This window comes from Lontra canadensis, unplaced genomic scaffold (assembly GCF_010015895.1).
Source record: "Lontra canadensis isolate GAN:19392208 unplaced genomic scaffold, GSC_riverotter_1.0 scaffold55, whole genome shotgun sequence".
Lineage (NCBI taxonomy): Eukaryota > Metazoa > Chordata > Mammalia > Carnivora > Mustelidae > Lontra > Lontra canadensis.
In genome coordinates, this window is record NW_022631049.1 from 3996510 (window position 1) to 4021449 (window position 24940).

General features: G+C 42.3%; 2 protein-coding genes across 3 annotated transcripts in view; one reads left to right on the forward strand and one right to left on the reverse strand.

Annotated features, from left to right (window-relative positions):
* Positions 1-17193, reverse strand: part of MTHFD1 (methylenetetrahydrofolate dehydrogenase, cyclohydrolase and formyltetrahydrofolate synthetase 1) — a 55644-nt gene extending 38451 nt beyond the window's left edge. The window contains exons 1-2 of the mRNA XM_032875209.1: positions 17026-17193; positions 2624-2708 (exon numbers count right to left, since the gene is read on the reverse strand). Coding sequence (XP_032731100.1) covers positions 2624-2708; positions 17026-17066 — 126 coding nt within the window. The 5' untranslated portion in view covers positions 17067-17193. The remainder of the gene's footprint in view (positions 1-2623; positions 2709-17025) is intronic.
* Positions 17194-17314: 121 nt separating this feature from the next.
* Positions 17315-24940, forward strand: part of LOC116878052 (golgin subfamily A member 6-like protein 22) — a 53376-nt gene continuing 45750 nt past the window's right edge. The window contains exon 1 of one of the 2 annotated variants that reach the window (XM_032875224.1): positions 17315-17390. In XM_032875224.1, the coding sequence (XP_032731115.1) occupies positions 17316-17390 (75 nt within the window). In that variant the 5' untranslated portion in view covers position 17315. Of the gene's footprint in view, positions 17391-22104; positions 22152-24940 lie in introns of those variants that run through there. The other variant, XM_032875223.1, reaches the window with a different exon arrangement.

The window sequence follows — 24940 nt, forward strand, 5'->3', positions numbered from 1 at the left end:
TGTCATCCAAATCAACCCTTCAAATGTGCATCTGTCCATCTGTTCATACAACAGACATTTGTTGAATGCCTCCTACAGGATGAATCAGGGGCTCAGGGAAGAAACCCTGGAAAGGGGCCTGAATCAGGAAGGATTCTCCCAGGCAGCTGGAAGAACTAGGTGAGCTCACTTAGGGAAAGAACAGGTGGAAAAGAGGCTGGGGGCATTCAAATGGTTTGGGTATCAGGAAAATGAGGAACAGTAAGCAAAGGAGATTAGAGAAGGAAGGGAAATGAGAGATGTCCTAAAAACCGAGTCTAGAATTCAGAAGAAACCCAGGTTTAGAAGCTACTGACCTAGAGCTGGTACTGAGAGCCAAGTTAAACTGCCAGATTTGGGGCAGTGGTTCCCAAAGCGTGGTTCACACACTCTGGGGGGGGGGGGTACTCCAAAACCCCTTCAGAAGCTCTGTGAGTGCCAGACTGCTTTATCATGATACTACGACGTCATCTGCCTTTTTCACTGTAGGACTGACATCTGTATTGACAATGCATAGGTTAGCAGTGGGTAAGACTGCCAGGAACACAGCAGAAATCAAGGCAGTGGCACCAAACTATACTAGTCACACCACACACACTCAGTGAAAACAGATGCCAATTTCACTTGGAAGTGCTCTCGATGGGGGTGCCTGGGTGGCTCGACGTGGGGCTCCCTGCTCAGCGGGGAGTCTGCTTCTCCCTTTCCCTTTGCCCTTTTGTGCTCGTGATCGCTCTCACTCTCTCTCAAATAAATAAATAAAATCTTTAAAAAAAAGTGCTCTTGGGGCACCTGGGTGGCTCAGTGGGTTAAGCTTCTGCCTTCGGCTCAGGTCATGGTCTCAGAGTCCTGGGATCCAGCCCCGCATGGGGCTCTCTGCTCAGCAGGGAGCCTGCTTCCCCTTCTCTCTCTGCCTGCCTCTCTGCCTACTTGTGATCTCTTTCTCTCTGACAAATAAATAAATAAAATCTTTGGAAAAAAAAGTGCTCTTGATGAAGCAGTAAAAATTATTCATTTTATGGGGGTGCCTGGGTGGCTCAGTGGGTTGAAGCCTCTGCCTTCGGCTCGGGTCATGATCCTGGGGTCCTGGGATTGAGCCCCGCATCGGGCTCTCTGCTCCGCAGGGAGCCTGCTTCCTCCTCTCTCTCTGCCTGCCTCTCTGCCTATTTGTGATCCCTGTCTGTCAAATAAATAAATAAATAAAATCTAAAAAAAAAAAATTATTCATTTTATGAAACTTGAGTCCTTGCGTACATGTCTTTTTAATAACCTGTGTCGAGAACTGGGAAGCATTCGTGAAGCACTTGTGTCCCACACAGAGGGTTGTCACCAGGAAAAGCCTGTGCTTTTTGCCCTTGCAAGCAAAACTGTTGCATTTTTAAACAGAACGCTATCTTTAATTGAAAACACCAACAGTGATTATTCACGCTTGAGTACTGGCAAATATTTTCTCAAAACTGGACAAAGTGAGCCCACGACTTCAAGGAAAACAGCTAACAGTATTTGCGGCCAATGGTAAAATCTGTGCTGTCGAGTGAAAATCAAAAATTTTTTTATCCACTCCTGGGAGCTTGATAAACTTCTCAGTAATTAAGAGACTTTTTCCTGATGAGTTTGTTGGCAATATTAATGCTTGTGATTTTCTTTATATTGCATAATGAAATGTGTTAACATCTGGAAGAGCTGCATAATTCAGTGAACCATGATTTTCCAAATGAGAGATGAAGGACAAAACAAACCAAGCATGGGTAAACAGCCCTTCCAACTGCAACAGAATACAACAGATACCTATGTAACCGAGGAGGAACGTTCACCTGCACACTTTCCGATTCCACACTGCGATTAACCTGTAAAAACTTTTACAGGGTCCTGTTGTAGTAACAAAGAAAAACAGCCACACTTCTCTGCGAAGACAACTGAAAACACCCTTCCCTTTTATAACTATACATTTATAGGAAACCAGATTTTCTTCATTTATTTCACTCAAGCCAGCATGTGACAAAAGGCTTAAGGCAGCAGCAGATGGGAATCCAGCTGTCTTCTATTAAGCCGATAATAATAAAAAAATTTTGCGTTTTTGCAAAAATGCAAACTAATGTCCCTCTTCTCACTAAATTTTGTTTCTCAAAAGTTATTTTTTCTCCTAAGAATGTTACTTATGCTAACATGTAATAAACTTACTACCGGCATTTTTAAATGTATAAATCTTTAAAAACTTATGTTAATTTCAAATACGGTAAATATCAATGGGTAAATCCATATAGACAAAAGCTCTTTAAGGTCCTAAATTCTGAAAAGTGTAAGCGGTGCTGAGACCAAAGGTCTTAAATTCTGAAAAGTGTAAGCGGTGCTGAGACCAAAGGTCTTAAATTCTGAAAAGTGTAAGCGATGCTGAGACCAAAGGGCAAGAGACACTGCACTAGGGAAAAGGAGCCCAGACAGAAGAGCGGACAGCCAGGACACACCGACATCTATAGGCTGAGCTGAAGAAGGGTGGCCTAAAAAGACAGGACGAGGTTTTGCAGAAAACCAACAAAACAAAAGGACCGTTGTGGTACTGAGAGGTCTGGAGAGGAAGATATTAGTGGAAATGATACGATCACAATACCTGTAAAATTGCCAGGCCTGGTGTAAAACCAGGAAGTTGCTCCTTCATCTGAGAGACTTGGTTCTTCAGTCTCTCCCTTATTTGCCTAGAAGAAAAGGAAAGGTTGGAATTAACATCAAAGGTTTCAAGCACAAGTAAGCCATGTGGATTATTACATGCATTTCTCTCTTAAATTCAAAACACCTTCACTGAATAGACTTTATGTGATACAATATGTACCATGAACTTCCCGTCCATTCTCCAGGACTCAAGTAGACATGGGTCTTTTCTAACTCCTGATGACACTGACTGGGGCCTATGAGGTATGGGGAATTATTCATTTAAAACATTTTAATTATCAGAGAAAGAGAATTATCATATGATCTCACTCATATGTAGAATTTAAGAAACAAGGCAGAGGATCACAGGATAAGAGAGGGAAAAATTAAAGAAGACAAAACCAGAGAGGGAGACAGACCATAAGAGACTCCTAATCATAGGAAACAAACTGAGGGTTGCTGGAGGGGCGGGGGGCAGGAGGGATGGGGTAACTGGGTGATGGACGGGGGGGACAGTATGTGTTGCAATGAGCACTGGGTATCATGTAAGACTGATGAATCACAGACTTGTACCCCTGAAACAAATAATACATTATATGTTAATTAACTGAATTTATATATATATATATAAAAACATTTTAGTTGATGGCATTCAAAATCACACCATGAACAAATAGAAAATTGAACCAGTACTTCTGGAAGGCTGCCAATCCTCATCTTTTTCAGCATTTCCTCTCTCCAGGTGCTATATGAAAAAACTTTGCAGGGAAGAACTAGATCTCACACCCGCTCAACTTTCCCTGGTAAGATGATCTCAGGGCATTCACATAAGGCTGAATCATAATCAACGAATCCCACTCCAAAGCCAGTATGAACTTAAAAACTGTATTCTAATTAGCAAGAGAATTTTCCTCACAAAAGAATTTAACGCAAGGTAAAAAGTATAACCTCTCATGAAACATGAAATTTCTCAACAATACAACAGGACATCAAGTACATTCAATTGCTCCCATAAGTAAACATTCAAAATAGTCCAACTTTGCCCAGTTATGATATAGTCACGAACTTGAACAGGCTCTGTCTCTGGTGAAGGAGCCCTTTTGTCATTTGCCTTTCTTCATCTTAACCATCTCTGACATAGAACTATATAGGGACATTAGCAAACATCTCTTCCCTCTTTCTAATGTGGTTACTTCCAGATCCAGTTCCAAACCACTGACATAAATAGGCACAAACAGATTATTTGGATTAGCCTCATCAACATTAAGAATGTTGAATGATACAAGAAGTCATACTTAAGAGTTCAAAACTGTATTTCTAGCTAGTGACCTTATTTTTAAAAATCAATTGCATCAATTATCTTATACAATAATACAGTTCAAAAGAATGAATAGACTGTTAGGAGTTTCTTTCACTGGGATTTGACCTGAACAGAGGCCACAGTTCTGCTCTGACATAAGAGAACAGGAAATACTGGAGCCGCCATGTTTTCACCGGCCTGCCACTGAAAGGGCCCAGCAGTCCTAGTCTTGGCTGCTTCCCTGGGTGACTGGACAGAGTGCTGGGCTACTCCCAGCTGAACTGAGAACAGACTGTAAGGGGAACGGTGAGAACAGGGACACAAGCAAGAAGTTATTCAAACTGCAAAGGGCTAGACACAGGTTCCTACTGGCTCTTCCTTAACCCTCCCAACCCAAACAAAATTCACTGGGTGGGGAGGCAGACTTGGGGAACAACCACCTCTAGGCAGAATGTAAGACAGTAGTAAGGAACAGCAGCAGTAACGGCTCCATACAGGTATCCCCTGCTTTTCAACATTTCAGATTTCTCCACTTCACTTTTCAGAAATGAATCCAGAGGATTTTTGAGCTTTTTAAAAAAGATTTTATTTAAGAGAGAGTGTAAATGAGAAAGTGAGCAAGCACAAGTGGGAGTGGGAGGGAGGGGCAGAGGAAGAGGGAGAAGCAGACTCCCCACTGAGTTGGGAGCCCAACATGGGGCTTGATCCTGGGACTCCAGGATCGTGACCTGAGCCGAAGGCAGCCACCAAACAACTGAGCCACCCAGGTGCCCCCAGAAGATATTCACTTTTATGAAAAAAAGGAAAAAACAAAAATGGCATTCAGTATTTGTTCTGCAGCAAGCCCTTACAGAGGCACTACTTGGCTCCTTCCTGTGGAATTCAGCATCTCAGCCTCGAGCCCCTATAGCTCTGAACTGTGTCCGTGAGCATCTGTGCTTTTACCTCGATTTATTTTGTGCATCTATTAGTGAGATGTGTCCTAAGATATCGGAAAAGCCTAAGAGAGGTTTTTTTTGAGCCTGGAAATGCTCAAAAACTTTCCGTATGAGCTAATGGTAACAATGTCTTCGTTTTGTGCCACTTTGGTGTGTGAAAGTTTTCATTGGAATGCTGTACTTTCAAACTGTCAGGGAAATCTGTATCTGAGATTCTCAGTAATGTTGGACACCGAGGGAAGAGAGGGTTTCCTTTTCCCAAAGATGCAGAAATGGGCTCTGGGCAGTCCTGGGGCTTTCTGTGAGCCAACGGGAGAGTAAAACAGCAAGTACAAAAGGCCCTGAACGGAAGAATGAGGTCCAAGGAGAAGCAGTAACTAAATGAGATAGACTGAGGTAGCCTGTCTTTTATTGTATATGTGATGGGAAGCCTGAGAGGACTTGAAACAGGGTTGACATGATAGGACTTAGGATTTCTAAAGGATTATTCTTGGTTGCTGACATGATAGGATTTAACATTTCTGGAGGATTACTCCTGGCTGAATTGGGAAGAGACGATCAGGAGAAAGGTGAGAATCAGGAACACCGGCAAGAAGTTATTCAAATTGCAAAAATCCAGGCCAGAGGTGATGGTGGCTTGGACTACTGTATGGTATGCTGGCAAGAAGTGGTTGGATTCCAGATGTATTAACATGAAGCACAGAGAAAATGCCAGGGCTGCAGATGACTCTGACGTTGGGGTGGGGGTGTAAAATAGAGTGGGAAGAACTGACGACCACAAGTATTTTAAGTCACAGGGCAGATTCCATACTGATACTGTGAATTTATCCACCAAATCTTATAAGGGTTCTAGAATAATGGCCATCTGAGACCTGAAGAAAGGAGTCTAGAGACAACTAAAAATAATACTTTTACCCAGCAGGTAGCAAGCTATATCTAGTACTACACGGTGGTATAGGTGGAAAATATTTCAGCCCAGTAGGTTAAGAGCAAACAAGAAAATGTTCTGTATCTTCTTGTCTTTTTTTTTTTTTTTTTTAAGATGTATTTATTCATTTGAGAGAGTGTCTGTGTGAGCAGGGGAAGGGGGAGAGGGAGAATTTCAAGCAGACTCCCTGCATGGAGCTTAGTTCCACGACCCCAAGATTATGACCTGAGCTGAAACCAAGAGTCGACACTTAACCCTCTGAGCCACTCAGGTTTTGTGTTTTCTGTGCTATAATGTAAAATAGGTCCATGTATGCAAATTTTTTCCTAAAAAAGGTAATAGATTGAAATCAGTTACACTGAATCCCTTAAACTTTTTCTAAGAAGCAGGACTATTTTTGAAGTTGCATTAGTAGGGATATTCTTTTAACTAGAAAGATTTGTTTAAAAGTGAATGTTTTAGGCCTCTTCATAAGACATGATCAGAATAGCAATGAGACATTTTAAAATACACATAAACCACAATCAAGAAGAATTAGACAGCTCAGAACACTAAAGTAATAGGCAAAAAGTTTTCTGCTCAAGCACGGGGGAAAAAAAAAAATCAAGGCAGTTGAATTAGGTTTCCAAGGTCCCTTCGAAATCCCCCCCCACCCCCCCCACCCCCCACCCCCGTCTTGGTTTTCTGGGCTGGCCACTAACTGAAGAACCTTGAAATGAAAAGTATAAGAAAAGCCAAGTGTCACGCATGCCTGAGGCTAAGAAAATGTAGAAGACCTCTGTGGAGAGAAAAGTTAACCTTCTCTCCCTCCCTCATCTACCTTTCTTTTAGTAGTGTAATGAGTTAAATGGATGGAAACTCTTCAGTTTTTACAGTTCCTTATTTCCAGACAGTTAAAATGCTAGAGCAACTGCTGAATCACTGAAACCTGAATCAACAGAAACTTCCTTGAGTTGCAGAGGCCTTGATTTCTAGCCACGGCCCATGAGTCACACTATCCTGGTAAAGATTCTGGGGCAAAGTGAGGCAGAAATAGGCACTTGGAAAGACGCCCTTGATCCCTGAATAGTAGACCTCCCAATGCCAGCCTGCATGAACATTCTCTAAAACCGAAGGGAAGACACATCTCAATCTCAATGTAGGAGAAACCCGTACTAGAGAACCAGTGAATGTGGTGAGACAAAGTAGCAGTAAACCATTACAGTCTCTGGTCCTGTTAGACTGATACTAGTAAAATAATCATAGCCAATTAGATGTACACAAATACAGACGCAGTTTTAACTAAGTCGCTACTGGCATCTAGTGGGTAGAGGCCAGAGACGCAACTAAATATCCTACAGTGCACAGGGCAGCGATGATCGAGCCCACATGTTAACCTCACCCAAGGTTGAGAAGCGCGGCTATGGGCCAATAAAAGGCAATGTTTGGGGTTATCTTTTTTTTTTCCTAAGGGGCGAAAATTAAGGTAGAAATCACTTCTATTTTAACCTGTCAAAATGTGTTTATATCTCTACAGCCAAGAGTCATGTGCATCACTCCTGGTTTTCCTCAAGTCAACTTCCAGCACATACCGCTGTAAAAGAGCCTAATCAATAGAAGTCAAAGGTACACATCCCTACAGAATTACATCACCCCCAAAGAGTCCTAATACCCCTACAGAGTCACCCAGATCTCTTTTGCCCAAAGTCTCGTACAATTATTCCTGGCAAAGTCCATTACAAATTACAACTCGTTCTTTAACACGATGGTTCGTTTCCAAATTTTGGACATTTTATGACTGAGGAAAAAAGCGTGGCTGAAATCTAACCCAATAGGGACATTTCAACAGAAGCTACAGGTAAAAAGAGGAGGCAGTAGGAAATTTCTGACTTAGAAATCTACAAGATGAAAATAAAAGCTGCCTAAGTTAACACTGAAATGTAGCACAAGCTTAGAGTCATTCCCAAATGATTCTCAAAGGTACATAGAGTAATAAGCTTTTTGTAACTGATGAGAGAAAAAGGAAGGACATTCATCTTTGGTATGTAGGGCTTTTCTTTTATTTTTTTAAGATTGTATTTCTTTGACAGGCAGAGAGGCAGGCTGAGAGAGAGAGGGGGAAGGAGGCTCCCTGCTGAGCAGAGAGCCTGATGCGGGGCTCCATCCCAGCTGGGATTATGACCTGAGCCTAAGGCTTTAACCCACTGAGCCATCCAGGCGCCCCTGGTATGTAGGGCTTTTCTAAAGAACACAAATGTCTTTTGCTTCTCCCCCTGCAAGGAGTAGATGATTGTTTTAAGATTTTAACAGTGTAGTACAACACAAATGTTTTATTTGCTTTATTTTCATGTTGTTCATTTGTTGTTTTATTTCATTTGTCCTTAACAACTTTTATACTGCTAAAAAATACTTCAAATTTAAAAAACAACCACCACCATGTAGTTCCTTGTAAAATCCATTGTGACTGTGAGGCCACCTAGTGTTCCAAGAAATACATATATTTCAAATTCCTAGTTAAGTCAAATTTAAAGACTGAATTACCTTCTTTCAGAAACTGATTGTTTTCACTGCTACATGACATAATAGTAACAGCTCCATTATATCAGTATACAGAACAGTCAACTAATACTAGTACTTTCCCTCATTATGTTGAAGAATATTTAAAGTAAGAATTATTATAATTAATGCAAATATATACTAAGCTTGACAGGTACCCTCAAATATATATTTGAGGGCACCTGGGTGGCTCAGTGGTTAAAGCCTCTGCCTTCGGCTCAGGTCATGATCCCAGGGTCCTGGGATCGAGTCCCGCATCGGGCTCTCTGCTCAGCAGGGAGCCTGCCTCCTCCTCCTCTCTCTCTCTGCCTGCCTCTCTGCCTACTTGTGATCTGTCTGTCAAATAAATTAAAAAAAAAAAAATTTAAAAAAAAATTTAAAATATATATTTGAAAGCTTAATGTGAATCTATTTTATGCCCCAATAAAAATTTATAATGTAAAATTCTTCCACCCAGTTCTCTCAAACACTCTCAAAGACCTAAGGATGGTTAAGTTGCTGGATATTCATGACTGGAAAACGGCTAAATGGTATAAAATTCTAATGAATCTTCTGATTCCCAGTGGGTGTACAGGTCATCCATATACATAATCATAAAATAACTACTTAATATGAGTTTCTAGATCAGGGTTTATCAGTTTCAGCACTACTGGCCTTTGGGCTAGATATTCTTTGTTGGGGGGCTCCTCTGTGCATTGTAGGGTGCTTGGTAGGAACACCCCTGGCTTGTGCTTCTTGATGCCACTAGCACACAGCCACTCCCCATATGACAACCAAAAATGTGTCTCCAGACACATCCAAACGCGCCCTGAGGTGGAGAAAAGGGCAAATCTGGCCCCATTTGAGAACAACTTACCTAGAAGGAACACATGGAGCTGGGAAACTCGGTTGAACTGGTCAAGATAGGCTTCATAAAAGGTAGGAATTTAGAAATGGATTGAAAGTGCATTAGAGAGGGGGGAAAAAAGGGCATTAGAGAGAGGTCAGAAAGAGAAAAAGCACTGCCAGAGTTCAGGGGGAACACAACCAGGTGTGGTAGGATTCCTGAACAATGCGGTTCCACCTCCCTCCCCCTCACATGTGAGTGGGGCAGCTTCCACTCTGATTCCACAAATTTGCGACAGAAAGAATAGAGAGTACAGCATTGGTAAACTTTTCATCTCCTTTCAAAATATCAGGCATCCAGATTTGGGGGTATGAGGACACACATAAATGTGTTGGGAAGCCATCCAATTTTTAAAAATAACTCTGTAAACCCGATAAAACCTCTTTTTGGCCTCTAGGCCACCCTTTGGTAAGCATTAGTTGGTGGCAAGAGTTATGAGACCTCACAGCTGATGGCCCCAAATATGAGGATCTGTGAGAACCCAACACCCAGAATTAGTCTATTAACCACAGGTGTGGCCATCAGAGCTGATGGTGGTCCCAAGCAGGCCTCTGGATCATCATCCTAGGGGAATGTGGAAAGGTGGCAGACAGGGGCCTCCACTTGGAGGAGAAGAGTAGACTAAGAGCTCTGAGAAAAGCCTCACAAAGACCTGAGCTTTCTGCTTTTAGACAAGGCTAAAGGAAAATCTTGGGTAAAAGGGGCTTAGGTCTAAAAGGCTGCTTACTAAATAAAGAGGGTCTAGTACTTGGGCACCAAAATGAAAGATCGTTTATCATGTTAAGTTAGTGAAGACAGGGGCACCTGGGTGGCTCAGTGGGTTAAAGCCTTTGCCTTCAGCTTGAGTCATGGTCTCAGGGTCCTGGGATAGAGCCCCGAATCGGGCTTTCTGCTCGGCAGGGAGCCTGCTTCCTCCCTCTCTCTCTGCCTGCGTCTCTGCCTACTTGTGATCTGTCTGTCAAACAAATAAATAAAATCTTAAAAAAAAAAAAAAAAGTCAGTGAAGATAAATTTCTTAACAGGCTTTGGCAAAACCTTTTACCAAAAAACCCCCTATTTCCTGGGACTTCTCAAGCACCAGCAACTCAAAGCTGTACCTCGCTGCCCAGGCTCCAGCGGAAGAGTTTTTTATCAAGGGGGTAAAGAAAACCCTAGCTCACAATGCAAGGTTTGACTTGTCTCCAACCTTGACAATGACTTTCTGAATAGAGGCAGTTTGGAAGCCTTCCAAACAGATTAATCAGTCCATTCAACTCCTAACAGGAAGAGCCAATCCAGTGGATACAAGCTTGCAATTCCTTTGAGCAAGCAAGTGACAAGCCCTTGGCAAGGCAGGAGAATGCCACATGGAGCCCCAGCCACCAGCCTTATAACTCCTGGTCACATTAGTCCTCTGGCCAAAGTTTCAGAAACTGCAAAATGGAGGGCGAGGTGGCCGGGATGGCTGAGGGATTCGGCCTGTGGAACCGTTAGCCACTCACTCCTTCAAGTTCATGGATTTACAGGGTGCCAGGGACGCCTTATGGGAAAGTAGCAGGGGGAGCAAAGTGCAGGGCACAGGATGCTTGGGGCTTTCTGCACGATGGATCAGATGTCAGAGAATCCAGTCCCAACAGCATTAGCACACAGGCTTGTTCCCAGGGCCTGACATGACACACCCCTTTAATCCTGTCTACAACCCCAGGATATAAACAAGGCTATTGCCACCCACACAGCATGGAGGAGGAGAGTGAGGCTGAGTGACTGGCCCTGGCCACACAAGGCCTTAATCTCTATGCTGCCCAGCCCCTACCAGGGTCAACAGAAGGAGAAGGAGCCTTTGCAGGGACCCTCCTCCGTGTTCCTGAAAATGGAGATACATAGGGGCCACTCACCCCTACTCAAAGTCCCACTGTCCCAATCCCAAGCTGCCTGATGCCAACCTTCCTGATGGATGAGGACACTTATTCTTGACCACATCCTCAGGCACCATGGCTAGTGCCATGGTCACAGCAGTCAGCTGCCAGCCCCAGACTCTGCCAGGGAGAACTAGACTCCAGAGCCTGGCTGCGTGGACTATTTACAACCTCGCAGAGGGTTCCTCCTGCTCCCCTGCCAGGCTCCCAGACTCAGGCCAGCCTGGGCATTCAAGGTTCAAGATAACTTCTGAAAGGCCTGCTCTTTGGATCTCACTATTTTTATTTATTTTATATTATTTTTATTAATTTGGATCTCAAATTTTTTTAAGCACAAAAGGGTCTATGGGTATCTTATCTATAGAACAAAAAAAGCTTATCAACAAAAATTTAAAACAAAAAAAAGCTTATCAACATTTAGTAGCCCTTCCCTGCTAATTCTGTTTCCAGAAAGAGTTCTTCTGACCCTGGAGCTAAATGTATAGCCATGGTTCCATTTTTATCTGTGACCAGCAGAATAAATTCTAATTTTAAGGTTCAAGGTTATAAGCCAACTGCCAAAGATACAGCCTGAATAAATACAAACACGACTTGTTTATTCAACAGGTACTTCCTAAGCACCAATTCATTAAAACTTAACTATGTGCCAGGGACTGCTCTGAATGCTGTATGACTCATTTAATTTCAACAACCTTATGAATTAGGTGCCATTACTTCTCCAACATACAGAGGAGAAAACTAAGGCACAAAGAGGTAAACTAAGTTACCCAGGGACACCCAGAGGGGGCAGCACTGTATCTAGCTCTAGGGTTACTGCCCACAGGGAGCTCACAGATTTACCCAACCTACAAAAACTAGTAAGAGCACCTTCTCTCGCAGGCCTGACAAGCAGAAACCCCCCGTCTCTTCACAACCAGTCTTTCCAGAAAGAAGACTTGACCAAGAAAAAATGCCACCAATGGAGGGCTCCAGTGTAGCTAACAAAGTGAACCACAGGGCAAACAAATCACACAAGATTCAGTAGGCCCCACTTTGAAAAGAACACATAGGTAAGAAATGTAATTTCTAGCCTAAAAACCAATTCAGGGTGGTTCTTCCATCTAATTTCCACATCTCTGAATAATCTCACTTTTTAAGAAGTTATTTATTTATTTATTTATTTATTTATTTGACAGAGAGAGGGAGGGAGAAAGCGCTGGCACAAGCAGGAGGAGCGTTAGAGGGAGAGGGAGAAGCAGGCTACCCACCCACCATGCAAGGCAGAGTGTGACAGGGGCCTAGATCCCAGGACTCCGGGATCATGACCTGAACCAAAGGCAGGTGCCCAACCGACTGAGCCACTCAGGCATCCCCCAACCCCACCTTTGAATAACCTCTGAAAGGACATCTCTGTTAAGCCAGCGTGGGCTCTCACCACAAATGACAGGGTATTTCACTCAGTTCCTCTTCTCAGTCTGCTTCTCTGGGGCCATCACTGTTGACCCCAAGGCAGCCATTTAATAACCAGTGAGGTCAAAGGTCCATCACACAAGCTGTGTTTTTGGTCAGGAACTCCCTTCCCCATTACCCTGGGAGGCCCACAGTGCCACCACCTTCAACTATTTGTCCCAAAGTCATCTTTCCAGTAAGTATGAGCTTAATTCCCACATTTAAAATTAAAATTCCCCCATGCTTCAGAAATCTCTATTCCTTTCCTTTGCTCTGGTTTTCCCTTTGGCACTTCTCATCACTTCACATTTTTGTACTTATTTTATTGTCACTATCTACCCAAGAGGACGCAAACTCCAAAAATAGGGATTTAGGCTATTTTATTCACTACCACAGTTCCTATGCTCTGAAGAGTGCTTGCACACAGAAGGCATACATATATTTGTTGAAAAAGTGAATAAATATCCAAGAATGACACACACTTGCCTCTAACCTTCAGATCTCTCCCAAATGTTAAACTTAAGACTGCAGCATTGGAACTCCCCTCAAGGGAGAAAAGGGGTGTTCCTTCTAAAGGGAGATAATTGGGCAACTAGATTTCCCACAGAGTCGAACAGGCAGAGATGGAATCTGGAATGATGAACTCTGTCTAGTCCTGGCTCCAAGTAAGATATAAAAGAAGAATAATGAAAATAGACCAAACTCAAGGAAGGCCTTTTTCAGCAGAGTGGGAAACATGGCCGTGAAAGGAAGACTGCTGTAAAGATTAGCTTACGAAATTCCTTCTCACAAAAGAGGGCCACCTCTGCCACTGACCAGCCTAGTGACCTTTGGCTAAATCATATCGCTTTCAGCGGCAGGATGGGATGGATTGAGTGGACTGGGTTTTGGGGAAAGTCTGACTGACTGTAGAACTCATGGCCTGCCCATTCTTTCTCCCTCCAAGTAAGAGATTTTACAGTTCAAACACTGTAACAGGGAAAAGATTGCACAGGGCCCTTGAAGGCTTGCAAATTTATCCCTGGAGAGAACCAGGAGTTGCCGGCAACCAAGAAAGCTAACCTGCAAACTTGGAGAAGAGGGGACCCCTTCCCTGGACTCCAGGATCCTGGATGCCATGGAAGACGTTCACTTACCTTTCCTCTCAAGAGTGTCCCTGACCTAGTAAAAGAGGACAGGTGGGGACACCCTCCCAGAGCCTCCACATAGGAGTCCAGCCTACTCAAGCTATAAGAAGTGCCTTCTTATGCAGATTCCCCCAGAGCCATAGCCCCAGTCAGGAGCCTGTTGCAGCCTCAGCACAAGCTGCTGGGGGATTCCATGACCCCATGAGCCAAGAAAGCTGTTCCTCTTCCAAAGCTCCCACCTTCTGAGGAACCGTGACTAGTACCAGCTTCTGGAGTCCAGCTCTCCATGAAGGTCAAGGGCCCAAGGTTTGGCAGTCTCCAGCCATCTTATTAACACATGAAAGAAAGATCTTCAGTTAAGTACAAAGAGACCTTAGGCTGACATTGTTTTAGTAGGAACTGATTACCAGAGGGTAATGTGAAAAGTAAGCCCAGTCAACTCTGAGCAGGCTGGATAGAGGGACCCTTTCAGTACCTGAACAGTCTTTTCTAGAAAATGCTTTCAATCCTTATAACCAAATCACTACCATACTTTGATGAAGAGAACTAGATTTATATCTAAGGTTTTAAATAAGCGGTTCTCAACTTTCAGGATGCATCAGAATCAAAGAAATGAGCTTTTTTAGAAGACTTAGAGAATATTTGAACTCAGTGGCTTATTGCTAGCAATTCCAATTACCAGTCTAGTGTGGACACCCAGGCACTGATATTTTTCACAAGTACCCTATAAGACTAAATTGGCAAAACTATCTTGGAAAAGACTGGCAATTTCTACTAAAACCAATCATACATATTTGTCCTACTACTCTACAATTCTACTCTTAATACGTAACCAACAGAAATGTGTGTATGTTCCACCAAAAGACATGTAAAAGAAGGCTCATGGGACACGTGGGTGGCTTAGTCATGATCTTGGGGTCTTGGGATCAAGCCCTGTGATGGGCTCCCAGCTCAGCAGGGAGTCTGCTTCTCCCTCTCCCTCTGCCCTTCCCCCGCTTGTGCTTTCTCTCACGTAAATAAAATCTTAAAAAAAAAAAAGTTCATAGCAGTTACAACTCATACCACCAAAAACTAGAAACTAAGTGTCCGTGGATGAGTAAATAGTGGCAAATTCATACAGTAGAATACAATACAGCAATGAGAGTAAATGAACTACAACTACATGCAACATAAAGTAATCTCAGAAACACAATGTTAATTCAAAGAAGCCAGACACTGAAGTCTTTATACAGTACAATGCCATTTATATAAAGTTCAAAGACAGGCACCATTAATCTACAGTGTCAGAAGTCAGGATATTGATTACCTTTGTGGGGGGTGGTGACTGGAGGGTATAGGAAGGAGGGCTTCTGGGATGCCAATGACACGTCTTGATCTGGGTGCTAGTTACTCGGTAAGTTCAGTTGCAAAAAAATTCATTGAGTTATATATTCATAGTTAAATAAAAAGAAATAAGAACTAAAAGCTCCCTGAGTGACTTTGAGTTCATGTTGAGAACCACTGAAATTGACCTCAAGGCAGCTATCACTGTCAAAAAGATAATCAATCATCCATGTATACATTAACTTAATCATTAACATCACTAACATGTATTGAACACTTATCATGTGCCAGAACAATTCTAAATCCTTTCAGCTAAAAATTAATTCAATTCTCCTAACAACTCAATAGCCCAGATATTATTTTTATTATATCTGAGGAAGTTTTGGTATAGACAGGTTAACTAAATTGCTTAAAGCCACACAACCACTAAGGAGTGAAAGGTTTCTAGGTGTTTGGGATAGAGATATAAACAGGACAATGCATGTATTTGCCTTTATGGAGCAAACAGACATATTTAACTTTCTCTCCACTCAACAAAAACGTATCCATTGCCCACCTATTCTCAGTGGCCTGCCAGGAAACAAGCCTGAATTATTTCTTCAGTCTTTTTATTTATTTTTATTTTTAAAAGATTTTCCTTATTTATTTACAGAAAGAGAAACAGCAAGAGAGGGAACACAAGCAGGCGGAATGGGAGGACAGGCTTCCTGCAGAGCAGGGACCCCGATGCAGAACTCGATCCCAGCACCTGGGATCATGACCCAAGCCAAAGGCAGACACTTAACGTCTGAGCCACCCAGATGCCCCTTCTTTTTTTTAAAAAGAAGACTTTATCAGAAAAGCCACAGGTAAAGGGAGTAGGTTTGACTATAAGCAAACAAAAAGCAAAGGCAAGCAGAAACAGTGCAGTTTAGCACAGCACAAGCTGAAAAGCAGTCAGATGTTAAGTATTGTGATTTCTAGTCTAAATGTCTGGAGTTCCTCTTTACCTACAGGAAACCATTTACTGTATATCTCACCTTCTTTGTCCACTATCTCTACCTTCCAGGCAAAATCATTTTGCCCCAGGGTGGGTTTCACCAACAACGACTCCTTAACACACTCAAAGACCCTTATAGAGTTGGCAAGTTCACAGGGCAATTACTGTTGCCAACTACAGCAACTACTAAGTAACTGATGAGGTCAAAGATCCCAAGATCAACTTCCAGGAGTTACACAAGATATAGCCTTCCCTCTTCTACTCTGGTATTTCTCCACCAGTCACCTCCCAGACAAAAAGCAGCAGGGTGTACTTCCTGGGAGTGTTTGGCAATCATATCCACTAGCTAAACTTTTTGGATTTCCTGTAGGAGGTCAAATGCAATAGGGAATAGTCTCAGGACTCAAGAGCCAAACTTGAAACTAACTCTAGGGCCCGGAGGGAGACAAGGTTTTTAGAAGAGCATGAAATTGAAGGAAAAGAAGTTTACTAGATTCCACTTAGCAAATGACTCAGGTGTAGTGGAAAAAGCCAGCGCTGGAAGTAGTCCCTCCATCACTTATCAGCCTTATGAACTTGTCAAGTTTTTTCACCTCATTAATCTGTCTCCTCACCGCTGAATTATAGGGTGAGGGGGTAAACTGAATTAATGAGTTCGGACTATGGCGCTTCAGACAGTCCCAACCACACTCTTCTGGCAGAAAGCCGTCAGCAGCTGCACTTTAGGGAACACACTCGGGCCGATTAAGAATGCTAGTCCAAAACACAATAGCCAGCGAGCCCAGGCACCGGGCAACCCTTCTAGAAACTCGGACTGTGCCCAAGGCCCCATTCTTTGACCGCTGGGGACCGATCTCCAGGTGTGACGAGTTCAATACTATGTCCTCCCTCCCCACCCGGCTGGCCTTACTCTTGCGCTACGTGTGTACCTCCAGCAAAAAAATGGGAACGTGGGGACCTGCACACTATGCTCAGAACCCTCGCCTGCAGCCCAACATGCCCTAACAACAATGACAGGTGCTTACGCGGAGACCACCTTCCCGTTCAGGATTTCCGCCGGTGCCATGGCCTTTATTAGTCCGCTGCCCACGATGGACACCGCCAAAACTGAGGCTCCACTAGCTCCACCCGCGCGCGGGACAACCGAACCCACGTGTTTAGGGACTACCCCGGAGATGCTGCTTCTGCGCCTGCGCTCCTCCCACCCCCGCCCCCCCCCCCCCCCCCCCCCGCCGATGCGCGTGCGCAGTCCGGAAGGACAGAAAGGCCTAATGTAGCGAAAAGCGGTGATCGGGAAGTCCGGTGCTTCGGAAAGATGAAGGAACTCGGTGATGAGTGGCTGGCGGAAATGATTGCTGGTGGAAGAAGCCCTTTCGGATTGCGTCTTCATGTAGGGCGGGGAACTCGCAGAAGAGGGGTCAGTTTCGATCCCAGCCCTTCCTGGGCGGAGCAGCGGGCGGAGCCCGAGGGGCGATCTCGCGGGAGAACGGTTTGGCGCGCGCGGGAGCGAGGCTGGTACGTCTGGGCTGGCTTGGGCTCACCAAGGTGTCGCCCCGGGGGTAGAGGGCGCGGCTTCCCAGGAAAATATCTGGGCAGGCTCCCGCGCGCAGTACGTGGTGGGGCTCAGGGCTGGCCCGCAGGAATGAAACCCGCAGGCCGTGAGGCGGCTTCCCTTCTGGCGTTCCTGCCCCCGATGCTGTCAAACTGGTGTGGGACCCGCACCTCTATTTTGAGTCCCGGGGTCCGGATACCTCCCGTCACGGGTTTAAAATCTCAAGTGACGCCCGCTCGGCCGGGGTCGGAGCCAGCGCTCTGTTTTAGGCCCCTCTGAGCTGAAGCGCAGTGTGGCTCCAAATGCCCGGGGTGACCTCGGGGTGGGTCCGTGCGGGGAGGGACGTCAGCTCCGCGAGCCTAGATTTTGTCAGCTCCCGGCGCAGATCTGGGGTTGGAGAGGACGCGGGCCTTAAAACCCACGAGCCACCAGCCAAGGCACACGCTCCCTCCCCGCAGGCGTCCACTCTGCTCCACTAAACAAGCTGCGTTCTTAATGTGCTCACGGTACAGTCGTGACCCTGGAGAGCTCTGAAGTAAAGTTGTACGCGGCACTTTGTTTCTTTCCCCTGTGTTATTGACAGAATTAATATAAAGTATGCAAGTTTGAGATTTGGTACACATTATGAAATAATTTAAATAAGGTTAGTTAACATCTCCATTCTTTCACATGATTACAATAGCATTGTGTGTGGCCATAACATTTAAGATTTTTTTTTTTTTTTTTAAGCAGTGATTGTCAACCTGGGATGATTTTGTCCTCTAGGGGACATGTGGCCATGTCTGGGGACTTTTGTGGTGGTTATTAATAATAATTTGTGGGTCAGTGTGATTGGCATCTGGTGAGTAGAGGCCAGAGATGCTGTTAAATGTCCTACAATGCATAGCACCCCCCAACCCAGAATTATCTAGTCTAAAATGTTAATTGTGTTGAGGTTGAGAGGCTCTGCTTTTTTTTTTTTTAAATTTATTTATTTATTTGACAGACAGAGATCACAAGTAGGCAGAGAGGCAGGCAGAGAGGAGGGGAAACAGGCTCCCCACTGAGCAGAGAACCCAATGTGGGGCCTGATCTCAGGACTCTAGAATCATGACCTGAGCTGAAGGCAGAGGCTTTAACCCACTGAGCCACCCAGGTACCCCTAAGATCTGCTCTCCTAACTATTGTTATAGTCGCCATGCTGAACATTAGATCCCCAGAATTTATTCATCTTATACCTGGAAGTTTATACCCGTTAACTAACATCCTTACTCCCTGGCAATCACCATTCTATTCTATGTATATGAAGTGGGCTTTTTAAAATTCCACATGTAGGTATCTTACGGTATTTATCTTTCTCTTACTTCATTTAGCATGTGACCTCGAGGTCCATGTTATCCTAAAAGGCAGGATTTCCTTTTTTATAGTTGAATAATCTTGTGGGTGTGTGGGTAAGATCGTGTATCACAGTCTCTATCTATTCTTCCTTCCATGGTACAGGTTGTTTACATATATTGGCTACTGTAAATTGAGGGGGCAGACATCTCTTTGAGAGCGATTTTGTTCAGGTCACTTTGGATTTGACCAAATACAGTTTCTTTTATAAACCATTTTTTGGGGTGCCATGTTTCACTAATGGAAGTGCTCATCTTTTCAACTTTATTCTCTTTTGGGAGGTTGGGGAAACTTTTGGTAGGTGCTTTTGCCTTATTTTAAATTCTGAAGATATTTAGTAGCTTTATGTGTGAAATTAGAGAATCTCTTTTTTGTTTATTAACAGTTTTATTGAGATAATTTATATGCCATAAAATCTAATTTAAATGTACAACTGAATGATTTTTACTATATTTACCGACTTGTACAACCACCACCATAGTAGAATTAAAGAATTTTTGGTGAGTTTTTTTTCTGGTAATTTGCACAAGTGGACATACTAGAAATACAACTTAATCAACTAATCTTCAATAAAACAGGAAAGAATATCCAATGGAAAAAAAGACAGCCTCTTCAACAAATGGTGTTGAGAAATTGGACAGCTACATGCAGAAGATGAAACTGGGCCATTTCCTGACACCACACACAAAAATAGACTCAAAATGGATAAAAGACCTCAATGTGAGACAGGAATCCATCAAAATCCTAGAGGATAACACAGGCAGCAACCTCACTGACCTTGGCTGCTGCAACTTCTTGCTAGACACTTCTCCAAAGGCAAGGGAAACAAAGGCAAAAATGAACTACTGGGACTTCATCAAGATCAAAAGCTTTTGCGCAGCAAAGGAAACAGTCAACAAAACCAAAGACAACAGATAGAATGGGAGAAGATATTTGCAGATGACATATCAGATAAAGGGCTAGTTTCTAAAATCTAGAAAGAACTTACCAAACTCAACACCAAAGAACAAATAATCCAATCAAGAAATGGGCAGAAGAGGGCACCTGGGCGGCTTAGTTGGTTAAGCAACTGCCTTCGGCTCAAGTCATAATCCTGGAGTAGCAAGATCAAGTCCCGCATTGGGCTCCCAGCTCCATGCGGAATCTGCTTCTCCCTTTGACCTTCTCCTCTCTCATGCTCTCTCTCACTCTCTCTCTCTCTCTCAAATAAATAAATAAAATCTTTAAAAGAAAAAAAAAAGAAATGGGCAGAAGACATGAACAGACATTTCTCCAAAGAAGACATCCAAATGACCAATAGACACATGAAAAAATGCTCAACATCACTCATCATCATGGAAATTCAAACCAAAACCACAGTGAGATACCACCTCACACCAGTTAGAATGGCTAATATTAACAAGTCAGGAAATAACAGATGTTGGTGAGGATATGGTGAAAGGGGGACCCTCCTACACAGTTGGTGGGAATGCAAGCTGGTGCAGCCACTCTGGAAAACAATATGGAGGTTCCTCAAAAAGTTGAAAATAGAGCTACCCTATAACCCAGCAATTGCACTCCTGGGTATTTATCCCAAAGATACAAATGTAGTGATCCAAAGGGGCACCTGCACCCCAATGTTTATAGCAGCAATGTCCACAATAGCCAAACTATGGAAAGAGTCTAGATGTCTATGGACAGATGAATGATAAAGAAGATATGGTATATATATACAATGAAGTACTACTCAGCCGTCAAGAAATATGAAATCTTGCCATTTTCATTGAGGTGGTTGAATCTAGAGGGCATTATATGAAGTGAAATAAGTCAATCAGAGAAAGAAAATTACATGCTCTCATTCATATGTGGAATTTAAAACATGAAAAAAAAAGTCAATAGGGGAAGGGAAGAAAAAATAAAGCAAGATGAAATCAGAGGGGCAAACCATAAGAGACTCTTAGTCATGGGAAACAAACTGAGTGTTGCTGGAGGGGAGGGAGTTGGAGGGATGGGGTAACTGGGTAATGGACATTAAGGAGGGCATGTGATATAATGAGCACTTGGTATTATTAAGACTGATGAATAATTGACCTTTACCTCTGAAACCAATAATACATTATATGTTAGTTAACTGAATTGATAGCTTACATTAGCAGAAAAAAAGCACAACTTAATAATGCATGATATAGTGATATAACTTGATACGAGGACCTCTGAACACATACCCTTATATCATGTTTGACCAGAACAAGTAAAATTAAGCGAAAAATTGAATCAAGTGTTCCTGGTAAACTGCAGGTAGTGAAACTTCTGTGGCTTATAGTACCAAATAGATACTGACTATTTCAGCTGTCTTGTTTGCTGAGGAAGGTGGCAAACCCCCAATTTACAGCTGGAGAGATAGACTGAAGGATACCTTGCCCAAACTATATGGCTGTGCCTGGGATAGGCCCCACACCTTCCTTTGTCTCTAAATATATTGCCTTGCCAGCTCAACAGCCTGGTTTTCAATAGTAATAATGTCTTTGTATGACTTGTATAGTTCATTCACTCATTGAGCAAATAGTTACTGAGTGGCTGCTGTGCTAACAACAAAATTTACTGCTCAAGGTGCTAGAGATACCATAGCAAAACAACCAAGTTTCTGCCCCCAGCTAATATTCTGGTAAGTGAAACAATGATCAATTAAATAAACATATAATTTTAGATGTTGAGACATGTCATTTTTTAAAAATAGGCAAGCTAAGAGGATGGGTAATGACAGTAAGAGGCAGGAGAGTACCGTTTGAGAAATGTGATGAGAAAACTGGGGGGCAGATTGAAAACCAGAGTCCAATGTGTTATGGGGAAATCTGCAAAGGCATGCAGCTTTAAAAGACAGGTAAAAAAAAGTATTTTATGGGAAAAGGGGTAATTCAAATATATTGCAGATTGGTCAAATCAGGTAAAGACTGAGAATCTTTTCACCGAGAAGAGAAAGACAGAATATTTTTTTCAGAATATTTTTATTCAAATGATCTTATTGGCAGTTGCTTGAATAAAAAGTATATCCTTTTTGCAGGATCTCCATTTTTTACAAACTTATTGAGGGTAATTTCATAATATCTATCAGAAGCTTAAATGTATTTTTTTCAAGTAGGTTCCACACCCAGCCTGGAGCCCAATGTGGGGATTGAACTCATCACCCTGAGATCAGGACCTAAGCTGAGATCAAGAGTCAGACGCTTAACCAACTGAGCCACCCAGGTACCCCAAATATATGCTTTTTTTGACCTTCTAATTCCACTTTTAGGAATTTATCCTAGAGTGATATTTATGCTTTTAAACAAAGATATATGTACGAAAGTGTTCCTCACAGTGTTGATTTCAATAGTAAAAAAATCTCCATCGAGATGGATACAGTTGTTAAAGAAGGGATAGATAGGTAATAGATGTGTATAGATGTATAGGAGAGTTTTCATACATTGTTAAGTGATAAAAACAGGTTATCCAGTAAAATGTATAATATGGTTTAATTTATGTTAATACATGTAAAGGAGGTTTTCTTTTGACTACATTATCAAAGGTTGACTGCTTATTTACCTGATAACTGTGATACTAGCCTATTTTATTCACAACACTTACCACTTTGTAAAATGATTTTATTTATATACTTGTTTGCTTTTTCCACCAGATTGTAAGCTTTGTAATACATTTTCTGTCTTGTTCATTCTTATACTCCTGCTGCTCAGGGATATAAATTTTAGAATCTTTTTTAGGGGAAAAAAGAATATTTATTTTCCTACTTTAGTTATTAACTATTACTCTCATTCCAACGAATATCACTTCTTGCTGCCTCGTTCTTATCATTTATAAATGAAGATAGTGGATGGGGACCCCTGTTGTCTCATTCGGTTAAGCGTCTGCCTTTTGCTCAGGTCATGATCCCAGGGTCCTGGGATCAAGCCCCACATCGGGCTCCTTGCTCAGCGGGGAGCTGCTTCTCCCTCTGCCTGCTGCTCCCCCTGCTTGTGCTCCCCCTCTCTCTCTCACAAATAAATAAATAAAATCTTTAAAAATATATATAAATGAAGATAGTGGAACAGTCATCCTTAACCCTAAAGTCGCATTAAAATTACCTGTGTAGATTTAAAAAGAAAAGATTATGTGTAGCCTCCAGTGTAGACCAATTTCCAGTCAGAACTTGGGGTGGAATCAGGGTATTGGTATTTTTTAAAGCTTCCTTTGAGACTCTTAATGTTCAGGCAGAGTTGAGAACCACTAGATTATATGTATGAAGTATAATCCTAAGGATTCTGGTATCAAGAATACATAATAGGGACACACTTTCTCTAGAGTAAAAGTATTTTCCAAGAATTAGAATATCAGTGTTTCAGACAAATCACCTTTTGCTTTAGGAATAGCAGATTGAACCAATCATTTGCTCCTCTCAAAGTACTTCTCCCTTTAAGAGGTGTAGGTATTGGAATAAAAAAATTTAACCTATTTCAAGAAATTCACAAAGGAAAGACCCCAAATTTCACATTTACTGGAAGGGTTTCTTTCAGTGGGATCACTTTCTTAAGAGTTCTCAAGTTTACTAATGCTGGATGAAAACCACTTCACGTTTTCACTTCATTCATTAGGGAAATAACCATAGGCCTTTCTGCATCACTTTGGGAGGACTTTTCCTTCCTTGGACCTCTGTGATGCGTTTACCTAGAAACAGCTTCTTTGTTGTGCAAACATTCCACTGGCAAATTATGCAAGGCAGCCACTCCTACAGGACAGTTCAGGTTTCTTCTAGGAAGTGAACTTTGATTTGGAATTTTTTCTCTTGTGCCTGATATGGTAAAAATTTATGGTTTTTACTTTCTAAAGCATAGTGAAGTACAGCATACTATACCTTTTTAATTTGAGGTATCAATAAATCTTATGAGCACATAGAAAACATAGAATAGTCATGTGCAAACCTACCACCACAGAATAACTGTGTCATATTGCTGTATTTTATTTACTTTAGTCTCCTAATTTTTATTATATAAGGTTAATTTGGGAAAACAGTACTATTATCCATAGAAATTAACTTTGTTAACTTTGTATTATCCATAGAAGTTATCCATAGAAGTTAACTTTGTATTAAGGTTTTTCATTTCCATATTATCCATAGAAGTTAACTTTGTATTAAGGTTTTTCATTTCCTGTTGGGTCCTTTAGTTGTTTAATGTGTTATTTTTTGTGCCTACTCTGGGATGATAGAAATAAACCAGGAGGGGGTGAGGGGTGGGGCGAGCCTGGTGGTGGGTATTATGGAGGGCACGTATTGCATGGAGCACTGGGTGTGGTGCATAGACAATGAATTTTGGAATATTGAAAAAAATAAAATAAAATAAAATAAAATAAAAAAGAAATAAACCAGGCATAGATCCTGCTCTTAGGTACCTTTAATGTAGTAGAAGAGATAAGATTTTTACATAATACAATATTGAATGAGATAACACTTGAAATATAGGTCATACCCTACAAGAGTTAGAGAAAGAGGGCAATTACCCTCACCTTGCAGAAATCAAGGAATGAGGTGGTGTTTCAACTGATATTGAAGGATTTATATGTTTGTGCTTCTAGAGATAGAGTTTGTCCCACATAATAGCCTATTTTTTTAGAGATGATATGGGTGAAACTCATTAAGTAAATTTGTTTTTAATAGAGCATAAGATTCATAAAATACGAAGGAAATAAAAGTAAAGAATAGAATTCTTTTTTTTTTTTTAAAGATTTTATTTATTTATTTGACAGAGAGAGATCACAAGTAGACAGAGAGGCAGGCAGAGAGAGAGAGAGAAGCAGGCTCCCTGCTGAGCAGAGAGCCCGATGCAGGACTCGATCCCAGGACCCTGAGATCATGACCTGAGCCGAAGGCAGCTGCTTAACCCACTGAGCCACCCAGGCGCCCAAAGAACAGAATTCTTAGGAAGTCTTTGATCTCCACTATCATTCTCATTCCAGGACTGAGGAGCAGTTTGTTGTCCCTTTTCATTCACCAAAACTTAAGTTGT